The 14711-nt window shown below is 37.8% G+C and overlaps 1 protein-coding gene across 4 annotated transcripts in view; it reads right to left on the reverse strand.

Annotated features, from left to right (window-relative positions):
* Positions 1-10246, reverse strand: part of MON2 (MON2 homolog, regulator of endosome-to-Golgi trafficking) — a 113304-nt gene extending 103058 nt beyond the window's left edge. For all 4 annotated transcript variants that reach the window (XM_045829176.1, XM_045829174.1, XM_045829175.1 and 1 more), the window contains exon 1: positions 9737-10246. In XM_045829176.1, coding sequence (XP_045685132.1) covers positions 9737-9847 — 111 coding nt within the window. In that variant the 5' untranslated portion in view covers positions 9848-10246. The remainder of the gene's footprint in view (positions 1-9736) is intronic.
* Between the last annotated feature and the right edge of the window lie 4465 nt (positions 10247-14711).

The following is a 14711-nucleotide window of genomic DNA, read 5'->3' on the forward strand; positions in this document are numbered from 1 at the left end:
ATGTGTCATAAATAAGTATAAATAAATCAAGTTATAAGTATACAATATGTTTGACAAATATTTTTATAGATACACATGATAAGGAAGAGGACAATGGAGCGTTTTTTTTTTTAAGTAGTTCCAAAGTAGTGTTTTTAAAGATATATAACTGGTATTTTCATTCCTAAACTCAAGAACTATCCAAAGGATTGTTTGTAGCCTTAGATACAATTAGACCTATCTCATACCTCCTCATTTTTTACACCCATATTCTGTTTGTCAAATTTGAAACTGTAACATCTTATTTTCATAGGCACCTGTGTTGCTGACAAGTTGAACTATCAATGTTTACTGACAACACCTATATATCAGGGTCCCCCTAACCACTGCAATCTAACTTCATACCTAGGCCTAGCTCACATCTATAAGGCTCTGGCAGGGTAGCTCAGTTGGTTAGAGTGTCGTCTTGATAGGCCAAGCTTGCGGGTTTAATTTCCAGTCAGGGTACATACAAGAACAACAAATGAATGCATAAATAAGTTGAGTAACAAATTGATGATGTCTCTGTCTCTACCCCCTTCTCCCTGCCCCAAATCAATTTAAAAAAAAGTAATCTGTACAAATGGAAATATTCAGATTAAGATTTCCTTGTATTTGTCAAGGACTATGTGTATGAGTCTTTTAACTTCTTGCTTTAAAAATATACCCTACTCTGATCAGATACATTGTATACCCATAGGGAAATTATGTAATTGTAAAAATAATCATTTTTTTCTGAATTGACCTTCATGGGGGGAAAAAAAAGCCACATTCTGTAGACTTGGATAGACTAAGTTAAGGTGGGTAGTTTAATATCCACCTCATCTCACAGAGGGCAATCTGTGAGTTGGGGGAGACAAAAGTCTTAAATACACTGCAGCATTTAATAGTTGTTACTCTTAAAATTAATCTCTTGACAAATATTTTTTCTTTTTCTCAATATCCTTTGCTTACCAAAATAGACACACCCACCAGGGATTCTGAATAGAGAGGCCAGAGACACAGAAAAGCAGCAAGGGGAGAGAATGCTGATTCCTCTTCCAAGACCACCTAGAATACCCCTAGTCTCATTTCTCACTAAATAAAATCTTCCTGGGCAAACTCACAATTCTGTGGTTTGAACTCTCTAGATTATGAAGACTCATAAATTATACTCCTCTTCCTTACCTGTCTACTAAACTATAGAACTTTTTAACCTAGATGTTTGAAAAACATCATAAATTCAAAATATTCAAAACAGATGTCATCACTCTTAAATACACATAGACCAACTTCACCCTCAGTACCAGAAAAAACACTGTTTTTTCTGCCCATAATCTCTATTTCTCTGAGCAGTAGCAGCAGCAGCATCCATCAGATGTCACTGACCAGGACTCTGGGGTTTCTCCCTCATCCCACAAATCTTATCAGCCAAGAAGGCCATGTAGTCAACATGTATCTTGTGTTCTTTTTCTTCTCAAATCTCATTTCTAATGCTTCAAATTTCTTTTCTCATTATCCACCTAAACTAAGAGATTTCTCTACTTATAATCTCATCTTCCATCCATCTGCTATCTCAATTCAATGATTCCCAGTACTCAGCCTTACTAGTGCTTCCCAAAATTAAGTAGTGAAAGGACATCTTTTAAAAATTAAAAAATCTCACAGGCCTATCCAGTCACTGACAAATTTAAGTATGTATAAATCAACCTTAAAATAAACTCCTTATTTTTATAGCTCTTAAGTTATAAAGCCAACAAATTCACAAAATAAATACAAATACAAATTAATACTAATTTAATGTAGAAAATAATGTTTTGCTGAAATTAAACCAATGCTAAAAATATGAAGATAGCTGTAGAGTTCTAGTGCAGGTTCTTCTGATGTCGGCACTCTTATAGAACCATAAGCAGTGACAGAAACCATTTCTTCCATCACTTTATTCTATGACTACTTCTGAAAAGACTTTACATCTTGTGGGCTTTCCATGGTTTGTCCCTATAACATTTTATCCCATTCATATTACATACCTCCTTCTCCATTCTAGCTGCAAGCCCCATGAGAATAAAAAACATATTTAATTCTTTCCTCCATATTACTAATGCCTATCACAGTGCCTATTATATAGTTGCTACAAAATAAATGTTTCTAAACAAATAAATGAAAATTTCTAAATAGAAGGAGAGACTTTACTGCCCACTAATTGAAAAATCCAGAGGAAATTTGATCCAGAAACTCCCAATGCCATCAGGCCTGCAGTTTCACTTCTCTGCCCTTCTCTTGCTTCTCTTGATTCCACGGGTAGGTTCATCCTCAGGCTGCTTCCAATCTTGGCAATAAAATTAGCTGTAGCTATTCTACACCTCACAATTTAACATGACACTATCTAGTAGGAAAGAAAGTATCTCTTGCAGTAGTTCTTAGAGAAGAAAAATGAAACTTTCCTTTCCCAGGAGTGCTTACTGGCTATATGTGACTTGGTCAGAAATTAAGGTGAGAAATGAAGTATTTAAATTAAATCAAACTAATTAAGGTGTCCTGAAGCAAGAAAAGAGATTAATGCATTTAAATCCAAAGGTTTGAAAATGAAGGGAGAGTACAGCCTACCACTGAAGGAAACGAGAGGGAATGAAGCCTAGGCAGGGAATTTGTACTAGAAAACTATGTACAAATTTACTCATATAAAAAAATTAAATGCTGTTTCCCTTTACCAAAGTTCCTATGTTATATTTTTAAAAAATACATACATACTTTTAAATACTCACATCTATGAGACTAGAGCCTCAAAATTAGAACAAATTTGCCAAAGGGCCAAATTAATTGTTCAGAGGAATAGGATGAAAAAGGAGCTAATGAAGAAATGTAAATTTCAATTTAATAACAATTTGGATAGAAAAATGTACTCATGTGGTACCAGGGAGGTATAATGCTGCCTGAAGACTTATGATTTTAGATGACAGGTAAAATCAAAAGACCCAGTCAAGCTCACACTTGGGAATACTTAACAGAGCTAGAACACTCTCTAGAGGACAATATACTCATAAAACAATTACTACATTGAAACCACTAAGATTTTTTACTGTAAAATGCAATTAGTTTATAATCCCAAAGCTTTGAAAAATATTTACCTAATGATAGCTGACAAAATAGAAAAAAAGGATAGGTATGTTAGAAATTACAGAGCTGAAAGGGACAGTTGACAGTGAATAAAGGAGAGCTGAGGAGAGAAGATAGCCAAATATGACTAAGGTAAGCAACAGTAATAAATACCATTTAACAGAACAAGTAAAATGGGAGGAAAGGACACATTTTAAGAAATAATTACAAAAAGTTCTACCTGAAGTATGTGAGAGATATTGGAAATAAAGGTTTACAGTTAGTGAAGTGGATATAGGAGTCAACAGCACTGTGGTAAGGCCAAAAGCAATGGAAGTAGATGATAGGGCAAAGGGGATGAGCATGGAGAAAGTAGAGGTCTGAGGACAGAACATGGGATACACTTATATGTAAAGAAAAGAAGAAGGAATACTGAGAGAAGAAATAGGGAAGTAGAGTGTTCCAAAAGTCAAAATGGAAGAATTCCAAGATGGAAAGAATGGCTCTTTGTCTTCAAATAATGAAGCAAGACATATAAATGGGAACAATGATAAAAACAAGCTAAGCATGTTTTAAAGGCATGTGCAGCATGATATAATGGAAAAAGGAGAGGAGTTAGAGATGGGTGGGCGCACATGAATTCACATTCCAGTTTTACCATCTTCTAGCTTTACTTACTAACTCATGCAAATTACTGAAACTCTCTAAACCATAGTTTCCTCACATGTGAAATTGAAATGGCATGTTGCAATAGAGTCAAGGATGCAAAGTCCCTAGCTTAATGGAAAGACAATGTTATACTCAACTTTGAGTTACCTTCATGAAGATAAAGGCATTTTCTCATTCATTTCTGTATTTCCTGCCATGCCTTGTACTTAGGAAACTAGTAAATTTTTATTAAATTATAAAAAGTCTCTTCAAAAAGGACAGCTGATAAAATCTGTGTTCCAAACCTTCCTCTCTTGCTGGCAACGAGGTGAAGTTACACACAACCATATTTCAAGGAGGTAAATACTGCTTCACAGATTCCAGTAGTTATTTTCAAAATGCACAAGGGCTTTTTTTTTTTCCCCTTTGAGAGTCAATAACTCATAAGGGAAAAAAAGAGCTGTGTATAGAGGTTAATCAGCAACATTATCGATATCAGCAAGAGGAAATTGGAAACAAGCATTCTGAATGATGTTAAGTAAATTATTGTGCATGAACTATGATAAAAGATATTGCATCCATTGAAATAGTAATTAGAAAAACTTATATACATGGAAAAGGTTTAAGCTAAACTATCAAGTGAGAGAAAAGTTACCAAATGTATGGACATGGTGATTACAGGTCTATCAATATAACTGGATAGGTGGATGCCAACTGGAAGAGGAGGGAAAAATGAAAATAATAGCTGCACAGAATCAGTTGGATTAAAGCAAGGGTCATAAGAAGACCATCTTGGAATATACCTCGTGGGAAGAGACCAAAGAGTTTTTCTGAACTGATAGCCTAGGAGCAAGCAGGACATCAGAAGTTGGCTTAAGGGAACCCATAAATTGTCCTAACTGGAGTCACATAATTTGACTACGATTTTTTCCCTTGTTCAACATAATTTCAACCTGAAGAGGCAGCATGAAGGAACAGAAATAGGGTAGAAATCTGGGTTTAATCTCTGGGTTTAAACTCTGCTTTAATCCCTGCTCTGTCATTTATAAACTGAGTGAATTCAATTTTGTCATAGGTAAAATGGGCTTATCCTGGGATTTGAACAGGTCACTAACTAATGATTTTCTCCTCCTCCAAATAAGAATGTGAATAAAATTGAAATAGATGTAAAACAACAACAAAAAAAAACACCCATTACCCAGCTCTCATTCTTCACTGTCATAAGGTCCTGAAAATGAGATCTTCTCCCTACCAGAAGAGCCAACTGACTTGGGCCTCAGTCCCCAAAATAGCTGGCTTAAGGGAGAATCCTGTCATAGTAAGTAGAAGGCATCTTTTTCACCAAACATCCCCCTCAGCTAGTTAGCACTGGATGCTCTAGCACAGGACCTTTTTTTAAGGTAAAACTCCCTGCCAACCAACTTTTATCAGGACTGAATGGGCAAGAGGAAAATTAGAGCACACAGCCTAGGAAGACTACTTGCACCTTTTTATTATTTACACTCTTACCAAGTCCACTTCATTAAAAGAAAAAAAAAACATTTAAAAGCCTATTTCTGACCACCTCAAGTCAAATGACCTTCATTCCCTTTGCTCTTCTACCACCCACTCGCTGGACTTCATCATCCTCTAGGACAGTAAGAACTACTTGGTATTCTAAGAAAACCCAATATCCTCACTACTGTCCCAACTCCTATCCTTTGGCTCTCTCCCCAGCTCCACTGATCTTTGAATTAATTTGTGCTGCTAGTCCTTCAACCCTTCCATCTTCTTCCAGTCAATCAAAGTTCTGATGGATTTCCTTCTTTAGGAATCTAACCTATATTTTATGACCCCATCATCACTCAACCATTTTCCCTGCCAACACTCTTAAGTATTCCAATCAATTTCTTCTCTAAAGTGATCCACTGCACCTCTCAAACTTCCTATCACTTCTTTCATCACTAATTAATCACAGCAACAAGCTTATTTCCCAATCTTACCAAGAAAACAGAGGTCACAGGTCAAACTGCCCACAACTTCCTCTCTCTGCTATGCCCCTTACACAAATTTATCACATTCAAACCCATTCTTTTCTTTTCCCCTTCCTCTAGCAGAAGAGAATGTGTCCTGTCTCAACTTGAAAGCCAGTTCATACATTTATGCTCCTACAACTCCAGCTTACTCATGGACCTTGCTGCAGCAAGTTTTCCCTGTCTCTCCCATATCTTTAACCTTAGTCTACCCAGCTCTGTCCCTTTAATGCTTCTGTTTCCCAAAGTTCTTTTTTCAGCCCATCTCTCCCTTATACACTCTACCTGGCCCATCTTATTTATTCCCATCACTTCTACTATCATGTATAAACTGATACTCCTAAATCTGAAATTCTAGACCCTCCTCTTCAGTACCAAGCCATCATTTTCAAATACCTACTGGTCAGTTCCCCTTAGAAGTCACACATAAATCTTAAACTTAATATATTCGTGGCCACTTATTCTCCCCCAATATTCTCTTCTATATTCTTTCTCTTCGTGATCCACCCAGTTTCCCAAGCCAGAAACCAGAGAGGTATCATAGATTTCTCTCTCCACATATACGAAAGGTCACTATGCCCTGGCAATTATACCTGACAAATCTCTAATCCATACTCTTCCACCCCCATCTACCATAATGCAAGCAACTTCCTGTCTACCTCAACTGCTACCTCATTGCAGGCAATCAACACTTTTTAAAATCTGCTCTCTCTGCCTCATTCTCAATCCCCTCTAACTGTTCCACCAATACTGTTGCAGTCATGTTACCAAATGTGAATTTGATCATACACTCCCTCTTAAAAAGCAAAAAAAGAAAAGACTAATGGTTCCTAATCACCTTAAGCATCACATTTATTTTACATGGAAGACAAACATGTGATGTTTTCTCTGCCTAGAATGATCCATCACCACCACCTTCTTCTGTTGGCTATCTTCTACTCATGCTATAAAGACTCAGCTCAAGCCCTGACTGGTGTGGTTCAGTGGTTTGGGTGTCTGTTGGCTAGTGGCATGTGAGAGGCAACCAATAGATGTTTCTCTCCCTCCTTTTCTCCCTCACTTCCCTTCTTTCTAAAACAAACAAATAGTTGTAAAAATAAAGAGACCCAGCTCAAGATTTACAAACTCTGACCAAGCTTCCACACTCAGTTAGATCCCCCTCATCTGTTTCCACAGAGTTGTGCCTGCAAATAAGAAATGACCAAAAAGTTTTTATTCATTAAATACATCAACATAAAGAGGTTATTGCTTCTGAATGTCACTGAATATCAATTACATAGAAGTGATTTTACAAAGATTTAAAGTGATTTTTAAGACAAAAAATTTTCATGCAAATAGTCCAAAACAAATTAGTATATCTGTGGAATAAAAAAAAAAAAAGAAAGAAAGTTACACTGCTGAAGTATAAAGATTTACATTTAAGAAGTAAGGTAAATAAGCAGGGCAAAAAAGAGGAAGGAATATATTACTGTTACTATTAACTCCTCCCCTTATATAAAATCAAAATCACAGAATAGAAACAATTTAATATGCAAAGGACAGATTTACAAATGAAAACATTTAAGACAGAGAAAACTATGTAGAAAATCCAAAGATAAGTAATATCAGTAAATAAGACACTATCCTTCATCAATACCCTTTTTCCTGTTTTTCCATCAGATTTGAAATTTTAAAAATATCCAGCTTATCATTAATTTAAAAATATATATAGGCAAGCACTGTGGCCAAAAAAAATAGAAATTACTAAAAACTCAAAATGAAGACTAAATATAGAATGCATTATGCATTTCATTCTACCTTGTTTAAACAGCATTGGAGAAGGATATATCCCTTCCAAAGCACATATGTGATTAGCATACTAAATTTGTGAGCAGCCTAATAAGTAATCACAACAAGTATTTTCAGGTAATACTTGTGAAGATACTGGGAGAGTATAAACTAGCAAACTAGTATGCATATGGAAATGTTTCTTATATGAAGAAAGGCTTTGGTTTAGAGTCTGTCAAGTACCACTAACACACCCCCTAAAACAAATAAAACTAGAAACTTATCAGTTCCTTAAAGAACAAAAGCCAAAAATTGGCATTGCTATTAAATTTCAGGAAAAATTTAATTCAACCAAATTTGTATAGTGTCTTGAAAGTTAAGGCTCACTCCTAAAAAATCATCACTACCAAGCTAAGTACGTCATTCTTGTTTTAAACTTGTGACACAAAGTCATTTTTCAATTCCTAAAGTAGAGCCCTAAGCGTATTGGAAACGCCATTGGTTAATGAGTCAAAGTTCTTACATTCAATAAATTCTTACAGAGCATGTACTGTTTATGAAATTATGTATCAGATAATCACATTTACTTTTTGCCATTACCTCAACACTAGGTGCAATTACTAACAATCTCTTTAGCCAATGTTGAAGTGAAAAAGCTAATGAGCTTTTTTGAAAGTTCCTAGATTAGAAATGAACAGAGTTCTGGAACCTGGTAAGTTACCTGCCTGGAAATCTGAATGCTTTGTCCAGTAAAAATAATGTAATAAATGGCAAAAAAAAATTCCCAAACTAGAGGCCTACAATATAGAGGAAGCACGCAGTTTTTATATTAGTTATATGAAGAGTCAGTTCTATAAATTATTGTTAAAATTCTAAAATAGGACTTGACATTTTCTAAACAAGAGCATTTCTCTTATAACTGGAACAGCCTAATTTTAAAAATTACTTGTTATTACTTTCAACAGAAGATGATACGGAGAAAATGAAAAGCAATATCAAAATGAACTACTGAATATCTGAAATAAAATCTATCATAATGGTCATCTTTCCAAAAGTGGTACATCTGGTTCCCATCATTAAGTACTATTTGCTTACTTTAGTAAAGAAATACTAGATGGTGTTTGTTAAAAACTGATGAGACCAAAGCTCTTACCAAAAAGTTAAGGTTCCTTGGAAGCCTAAAATCCAAACTTTTGGGGGTAAGTTCTAACTTCAGACTCTTTATAATAATAAAGACAAAACACTTAAATAATTTTTAAACTATTACACAATTCCTTGGTGAACGTTTAGGACAATTAGTAAATGAAATTGCAGGTATACCAGACCACATTAAACAGACATAAAAATAATTGCTTTAACAAAAATATCACTGAACTATTTTATTTCAGAAACGAGGAAAGGTATTGAACAGCATTTTTCTTTTAAAGTTTAAGAGAAATTAAATGGAAGCTTAAGAGAAAGACCCAACAATGACTAAATGTTAAAAATTTCAATTCAGGAAATATTTGCAGAATTTAATTCGTAGACAGTAATTTGAGCCTCTTTAATAATAACATTTTTGCTCTGACATCTTTCCCATCATAATCTAATAAATCCACCCTTTAGTCCTATTTTGCGTCTGAAATAAAACTGAAGCTCAAAGAGGATGTATTCCCAGCACAAGCTTCCCACCACAGTATTGCTCATAACAAGGTTTAACATGGTTCTGTGGGTTATCAATACATGTTGTAAGTTAGGTGTCTCTGGATAACTTATTAATACTTTATGAATTGATACGGAGTTAAACCTCATGACAAGATCACAGGGAAAGCTAGTTCCAATTGACACACGATAAAGGTGAGGAGCATAGATTTCACCACACGATGAATATTAGCTTTTAGAAGCAACAAACATAAAATTTTCAGTCCTGGCTTGGCTTTTCCGAGTTTGAAAACGGCCAGAAAAGGAGAGGCCAGAAAGGGCTGAACCGGCTCACACAGCGAACTTCATTCCTAACTCCGGAGAACAGGAGAGTATAGAAAATCAAAGTGCCTCCCTCAGACCTCTCCAAAGAAAACCATAAAAGGCGTTTGTGGAACAATCCACTGACTTGCAAACCTGGACAGGTGAAAGCCAAATGAAACTTAGGGCTGGAGGATGGCTGTGAAGGACTGGACTGGGTCTAACAGGAACCGGCAAGTTCACCGTGCCTTCTCCAGACGTCGCCCGAAGCTTACCTCCTTGACAGGTGGAAATTTCTTTTTGCACTCCAGGGACAAGGCCCTTAAGTCGCTCTGCATATTCTCCAGCAGCTTCTTCACTGCCTCGGGGCTGTTGGTGCCGGACATGATCCACCACGCTCCGAGACAATTTCAGAGCGGCGCAAACTCCGGCACTGTCAGGTCGTTGGGGCGTCAGGCAGCTCCCTCCACGCACCACCGGACCTTCCGCAGCCGCTTCTGGGGCTCCGCGGGGACTCCGCTGGGCCTGGGATACCAACCCGAGCGAAAGCAGCGCCCCCCGCAGCCTCCCGGCAAATCCCCCGATTCCTCTCCGCGGCGCCCCCGCAGTCTTCTCGCACTGCTAGGCCGCGCCAGCTCCGGCCGAGGAGCCTACTATGCGGCAGGTCCCTCCCGCTGCCGCGGGGCCCAGCCACACCGGCTGTCACAAGCCAGCCCGGCCAGAAGCCTCAGCGCTGGCTCCTCAAACCCCACAGAATCGCCAACGCCATTAGCCCAGTCGCCCACAATTCCGAGCGCTGCCGGGACACGTCAGCAGCACTTCCGGGCACCGCGGCCCCCGCCCCCGCCGCGGCCAACCCTGGCGGGCGAGCTACAGGCAGGGCGTGGCCAGGGGCGTGGACACGCTCGGGGCAGGCTTGGTTCCGGAAGGGGGCGACAGCATAGGAGAGGGCTTAGTACTCTGCCTCAGCAAAACTTGCTTCTTTTTCGGTGAAAAGTGTCTGAGCGGAGCACCGGGTATTCCTTGGCGTTTCTCTTTGCGTGTGTTTGTGTTAAATTACATCTCGGCGTAAACAGTTTCCTTCCTTTTGGATTTATCATTTGTCGTGTCCTTCGTTTATGCCCTCGAATCTCCGGGTTAGTGGCCCCAAATCAACATCTACCCTGCTTTAATTTGTGGTTTTATTTGTTTTTGTTTGTTTTTTTTTTTTTGGTCTTTTACCTCCGTAAGCACCTAAATTGTAATTCCTCCATAGAGGTGAACTTACTGCAGAATAGCCCCACATATTTCTCTGAACTTGCAGACTGTCGCTGGCTTTACTTTTCACCCAGAGTAAAGGCGAAAATCCTTGAGTTTACAGACTGGGCGCTACGCGATCTGCCCCTCCCACTTCACCGCCTATCCGCCTCCCTGCTGAAATGAAAGTTTCAGAAGCGTCCGGATTGTTTGTTTCCTGCTGTATTTAGAGTGCCTTGGCACATAGTAGATGATCAATAAATGTGTTTAATGAATGACTACCCTACTAAAAACAGAATTTTGATGCTCAAATAAGGTATGATATAAGTCTGAAGTGCCAAGTACACGTGAGGCAAAGGTAAACATGAAGTCGTCTGTGCTGCTCCGAAGATCCAGGTCAGTATGCTTTTGTCCAAGACATTTGAGTAGGAACTAGAGAGAGGTAGTGTGAAAACCTGAACCAAGATAAAGGTAGGACATGAAGAAATAAACACCTTTATACAACTGAGTTGTTGACACCTTTACAGAATGGAAGACAGATTGTCAGTGTGTGGCAATGTTCAGCTGTAAAATAAGGACTTGCACCACAATTACTTTGTAAACAAAATATTTTCTTCCTGAGAAGCAGCGAAGTAAAAATGAATGAAGGTGGCACATGAGTAAGAGTAGTAAGCTCCTAGAAGAGGAATGTGGATCATTTGTGCCTATTACACAATTCCTGTATTTTATGTAGCAAAAACTGGATTTAGAAAAAAAAAGTTTAGGTGGAATATGTGGAAGGCATTATTCTTGAGGCCTCAAGGAGCTTTTTAAAAAAGATGTTATGTATTTATTTTTAGAGATACAGAGGGAGAAAAAGAGGGAAAGAAACATCAGTGTGTGGTTCCTTCTCATGGCCCCTGACTGGGGGCCTGGCCTGCAACCCAGGCATGTGCCCTGACTGGGAATGGAACCAGCAACTCTGGTTCGCAGGCCAGCAATCAGTACACTTAAGACCCACCAGCCAGCGCTCAAGGAGCTTTTTAAAACGATTTTCTAGTCCTGGCCGTTGTGGCACATTCTCACAAAGACAGGATGTTCTTCCCAATCAGGGCATCTACCCAGGACTGTGGTTCAATCCACAGTCAGGGTGCCTATGAGAGGGCAACTAAGCAATGCTTCTCTCTCTCCCTCTCTCTCTCTCCCTTTCTCTCTAAAAGCAATGAAAAATGTCCTCAGGTGAGGATTTAAATTTTTAAAAACTAAAAAATAATTTTTTAATTATCTAATAATTGGCCCAGTAGTCTAGGATCAAGTGTTTGCCCAGTGTCTTTCCCTATGTAACCACTTTTTCTTTTAAAATTTAATGTTGTTATTATTAGTAACTTTGGCATTATTGACTCAAAATCAGCTTCCTTAGAGTCTTTTACATTTCTGTTATATATAGTTGAGGGAATGCAATTGGAATTCATTCATTAAAAAACAATATTTTCAATGATTGAAAAAACAATTTTATTTAAGGTGAAACTATTACCTGTATCTAGTATTCTGTAAACTTCTTTTTAAAAATAGTTGTCTACATATATATGCCCAGAGAGATGGTCCTACCCCAGAAACAATGCATGATTTTACACCAAAACCAAGCAAATTAGCAAAGGTAAAAACAGTTTTTGGTTTTATGAAATGAGCTAAATTCAGTAGTTAGCATTCTAAAAACAATCATTTCTCTTTTAGTAGCAAAAACAAAATTCAAATACATAGTGTTCTTAAGTATTTCAAGAAGTACTTTCTTTTTTAATTTAATCTTTATTATATTTTCCCCATTACCCCACCCTCCCAATAGTCTCCACACTGTTGTCCATATCCATGAGTCCTTTTTCGCTCCATCCTTCCACCCCCTAACCTCCCCGCCAACAGCTGTTGTCTGCTCTCCATCTATGAGTCTGTCTCTGTTTTGCTTGTTAGTTCAGTTTGTTCATTAGATTCCATGTATGAGTGAAATCACATGGTATTTGTCTTTCCCTGACTGGCTGACTTCACTTAGCATAATATTCTCTAGGTCCATCCATACTGTCGCAAAAGAAGTACTTTCAAAATCATAATACACTTATAAATGTTGGTATGAGTGTAGAATGGTCTTCTGTGACTACAAAATCTCTTCATTGAAAATTACATTAATAAATGCCTAATAAATTTAATCTTGTGTTACCATAAGTAATGCTTTCATGGCATTATCAAGTACTAGTTAAGCCTCAGGCCCTGAAGTCACAAACCCTCAGTTTGAATCTCAGCCCTGTTAGTACCTGAGTGATTCTAGCAATTTATTTAACCTCTCTAATCTTCAGTTTCTGCATCATTAAAAGAAGACAATACAGGTGCTTTCCTCTGAATGAGATATTGCTGGTACAGTACAATGACCGGCACACATTAAGTATTCCGTCAATGTTTTAAGTAGGTAGTAGAAAAAGATAACTTGTTGCAATCATCAATCACTGTCTTTTATTAACTTCTAACTAGACTTAATTATCAGCAAAATTTAACCTTCTAGTTGAAAATTAGGAAACCGATATATATTTCTGAACCTTTGTTATGAATCTTTTAGAAAATTACTTTAGCCCTGGCTGGTGTGGCTCAGTGGATTAATTGTGAGCCTGCAAACCAAAAGGTTCCTGGTTCAATTCACCATCAGAGCACATGCCTGGGTTGCGGGCCAGGTCCCTGGTGGGAGACACATGAGGGGCAACCACACATTGATGTTTCTCTCCCTCTATCCCTCTCTTCCCCCCTCTAAAAAAATAATAAAAATACAATCTTAAAAAAAGAAAATTAATCTATTTTACCATGAGCAAGTGTTCATGTGTAACAAGAAAATTTGTCTAATATCTATCTCAGTTCAATGATGAAATACAAATGTTACCCAGTGTACCTTTCTAATTGTTCAGTCCTTCAGTTTTCACCATCATTCATTTATTCTCCTCTTGTGTTTTTCTTTCTTCTACCTACTCCTTAGATATTAGTATTTCCTAGAATTCTATTCTCTGCTTTCTTCTCTTCATTTATCATCCCAGAGTAATCTTATGTATGCTAGTGGCTTGATTACTACCAATCTACTGATAGCACCCTGTATAACCTCTATATTGGCAAATACCAATAGAATGTTCAGATTAACAGAAATACCACAAGAGACACGACTTGGGTTTACTTATCTAAGGGATACAGAGAGGAATGTAGGTGCAATATCTACTAAGAGATAAAAATGAAAGCTTCCAAACCTTCCGAATATTCAGACTTTCTGCAATATGAAACATCAGACCTGGAAACTTCTCTTCCCTTCTGGTCCTAGTTTTACATACACAAAGATAGCTTGGCACTATATGTAGCTTTCTCTAGAGATCACCTCATCTAGGCAAAGTAGCTCATCAGTCTTACATTATATAATGCCCAACATGATAGCTAAGTTGCAGTACAGAGGGTATTCAGACATAAACAAATCCTTTATTCTCAGCTTCCCTAGACTAACACAGCCTAGTCCAATTATGTTTCTGAATTTAGGACTATGGGAATAAAACAAGAAACTGTTGCCAGATACCTAAAAAATCATAATATTACTGCCCTGGCTAGTGTAGCTCAGTGGATTAAGTGCAGGCCTGCAAGTCAAAGTGTTTGCCAGTTCAATTCCTAGTCAGGGCACATGCCTGGGCACATACCAGGTCCCCAGTAGGGAGCACGTGAAAGGCAACCACACACTGATGTTTCACTCCCCCTCTCCCTTCCTTCCCCTCTATCTAAAAATAAATAAATAAAATCTTTTAAATTAAAAAAAATAATCATGATATCAAGCTCTTATACACAAACTTACAACTCCAGAGCTCTTATGTGAGATACAGACATTGCCTTACTCTACATCTTCACCTGAAAGTCTCATTGGCACCTAACACTCTTCCCAGCAAATGGAGTTAGTCCTCTCCATACATTACCAATCAAAGGTATCATCATCCACTGGTTGCCCAAACCAGGAACCTAAGAATCAAATCT

The sequence above is a fragment of the Phyllostomus hastatus genome, unplaced genomic scaffold, assembly GCF_019186645.2.
Source record: "Phyllostomus hastatus isolate PE091 unplaced genomic scaffold, TTU_PhHast_1.1 phas_scaffold_93, whole genome shotgun sequence".
NCBI lineage: Eukaryota > Metazoa > Chordata > Mammalia > Chiroptera > Phyllostomidae > Phyllostomus > Phyllostomus hastatus.